Genomic DNA, 2,445 nt, shown 5'->3' with positions numbered 1-2,445 from the left:
AGAATCAATAAGTTTTGTGTCATTTTTATTAGTTTGGAGCTACATATGTTAATCAAATCATGAAGGAATTACAAATACACATAATTAAGCACTAGAACATGACTTTCTAGCAGGAATCATTAATTCTTCAGTATAATCAGAAACAGAATGCCTTTTAAAGCAATTAGTTTCATGTTTCATTTTATCACTTCCTTCTACCCATTTCTTGAACTTTTGTATTAATTTTCTCCTTTTGGAATGATCATTTGAATGGCTTCCATTAATAGGTGAACTTAAGCAAGATTCATTGTGTCCCACTGATGAACTCCTCCTCATAATTAACTCATGTTTTGGTACAAATTCTGTTATAATTTCTGTATTTTCTTCTCCCAAATTTAATTCTTGATTTTGGGTTTTCTCTTGTTCTATTTGTTCTTGATTCCTCCTCATTAATTCATGCCTTAAACATGCATTGCACCACCTTAAGTATATTAATTCTTTGTCTTCAGTAGCTTTATCCTTCTCCAGTTGCTGAAGTTCTTTTGCCAATTCTTTGTAATCTTCTATTGTTACCACTTCCACATTACTCTGCAAAATAAAGAACATTTCAAAAATGTATTCACAATCTCATGCATGTAATGAATAGGCGGGTTAATTTCGTGGATGGTCATCTAACTTTCAGTTTATTGTACCGAAGCAAAACTAGTTTTTTATAGCACAAAAATAACTCCATTATGCCTATATAGCGCATGAAATATAAGAAATGCCGAAAAAATACCAAGTTAATAGATATTATGTAAGTTGAGTTATTTATCTAACTGGTGCCAAGTGGATATTATGTAAAGTGAGTTGTTGATGTGACTATACTTGCACGATAATATTATAAATGTGGCAGCCTACTTGCTTTTTTTGAGGCCACATTTTTTTTTTTTTTTTTAATATGTAGGTATTACTTGAGCTATTTTTCCATTATATAGAAAGAATTAACCCAAATAATCGTCCACTTAATCTTAAACTAGAAATAACCAGCGAATATGTAATACATGTATAATTCATATATAATAATTGTATGACTGTGTATAGTCAATATATAATTTATGTATACCGGTTCAAAATAGTAAATAGTAAATTTGACCGGCTATTTTTGTAACAATCCCTTTAGTTTATGAGTTTGCAATAAACTATGAATAGGCTTATAGAAAAATACTTACCTTGGATGGATTTGAATTCTCTCCCAATTCTAGCTTTCTCTGTAGTTCAGTCTTCTCCTCTTGCAATTTCTCAATAGCCATTTTCAGCTCTTGAATATCTAATTCCATTTTCTTGATAATATGATCTTTCATTTCTAGCCCTTTTTCATTTCTTGAAATTTCTGTTTCCTTAGCTTCAAGTTGAAAGTTATGTTCCTCTATAACTTGTGAATGTTCTTTGATCTTCTTCAAAAGCTTCTTAACCTTTTTGTGAAGCAATCTATTTTCTGATTGTGACAAATCAAGAAGTTCTATAATTCTCAAATATTCAATTACCATATTTTGAAATCTTTGGTTTTCTCCCTCCATTAGTGTAATTTCCTTATCAAAGAACTCAATTTTATTGATCTCTAATATCAACTTGTTTTGCATGTCCATAAGTGCAATTTCTTGATCTTTCAAGTGGCTATACTTTTGAAATCTGGCCTCTAGTTGAAATTCCCTCTCTTCGATATCGCCCGTTTGCCTTCTTAAGCTTAGCAAATCTTCTTCAAATTTGCATTTATCTTGAAAAAGAAAACTTTCTGATGAATCTTTGTAAATGGTATGTGTAGAAGAATGATCATCTTCATATTCTGAATAATCAAGATTTTGATTAAGGCTAACTTCATCTCTTGAGATATCATATTGATTGGTTATAATTTCTTGAGAATTTTCTTGATTTGTTGAAGGTATGAAAATTGAGCTTCTTTTTGTTGTGATTTTGGCAATAATATATCCCGCCAAAGTTATGGCTATAGGAATTCCAGCTTTGAGAAATATTGGCTTTATCATTTCCACCTTTGTGCTATTGTTTTCCATGTTTTTGAATTGGAATTCTATAGAAAAACTCAAAGTTTTTCCAAGAAATGAAATGGAATATCAAGTTTTTATTAGTGGATTTTTTGGTAGGTTGTAACATTGTGAACAAATGGTGTTAGAACAATATAAAGCTATGTTTAGATTCTTTACCTATGTGTTTGCTTTAAGCTATCTTTTTGTCATGTAAAATAGTGGTTTTCTTTGCTTTTTGACCACTCAATAGTCTCTTAGCACTACCTTCATCCCTCCTTCGTTGTGCTTTTGTGGGAATCTAATTCCTTATGGCTATGATATTTAACATTTTTTGGCATGTGATATATAGCATGTTTGAACAAGTTGGAAAAATCAGCTTATTTTGAGAAGTGTTTTTTTTTTTCAAAAATACTTTTGGTGAGAAGCTGTTTGTGTTTGATTA

General features: G+C 30.4%; 1 protein-coding gene across 1 annotated transcript; it reads right to left on the bottom strand.

Moving 5' to 3' along the window:
• LOC104223768 (protein CHUP1, chloroplastic) lies at positions 1-2,124 on the bottom strand. Its single transcript, XM_009775265.2, has 2 exons — positions 1,191-2,124; positions 1-567 (listed from the first exon to the last, which is right to left on the bottom strand). The coding sequence occupies exons 1-2, from the start codon at positions 2,028-2,030 to the stop codon at positions 85-87; spliced, it is 1,323 nt and encodes a 440-aa protein (XP_009773567.1). The 5' UTR covers positions 2,031-2,124; the 3' UTR covers positions 1-84.
• Positions 2,125-2,445: the final 321 nt, after the last annotated feature.

Source organism: Nicotiana sylvestris, chromosome 7 (genome assembly GCF_000393655.2).
Source record: "Nicotiana sylvestris chromosome 7, ASM39365v2, whole genome shotgun sequence".
NCBI classification, from domain to species: Eukaryota; Viridiplantae; Streptophyta; class Magnoliopsida; order Solanales; family Solanaceae; genus Nicotiana; species Nicotiana sylvestris.
This window is presented reverse-complemented; position numbering and strand designations above follow the sequence as displayed.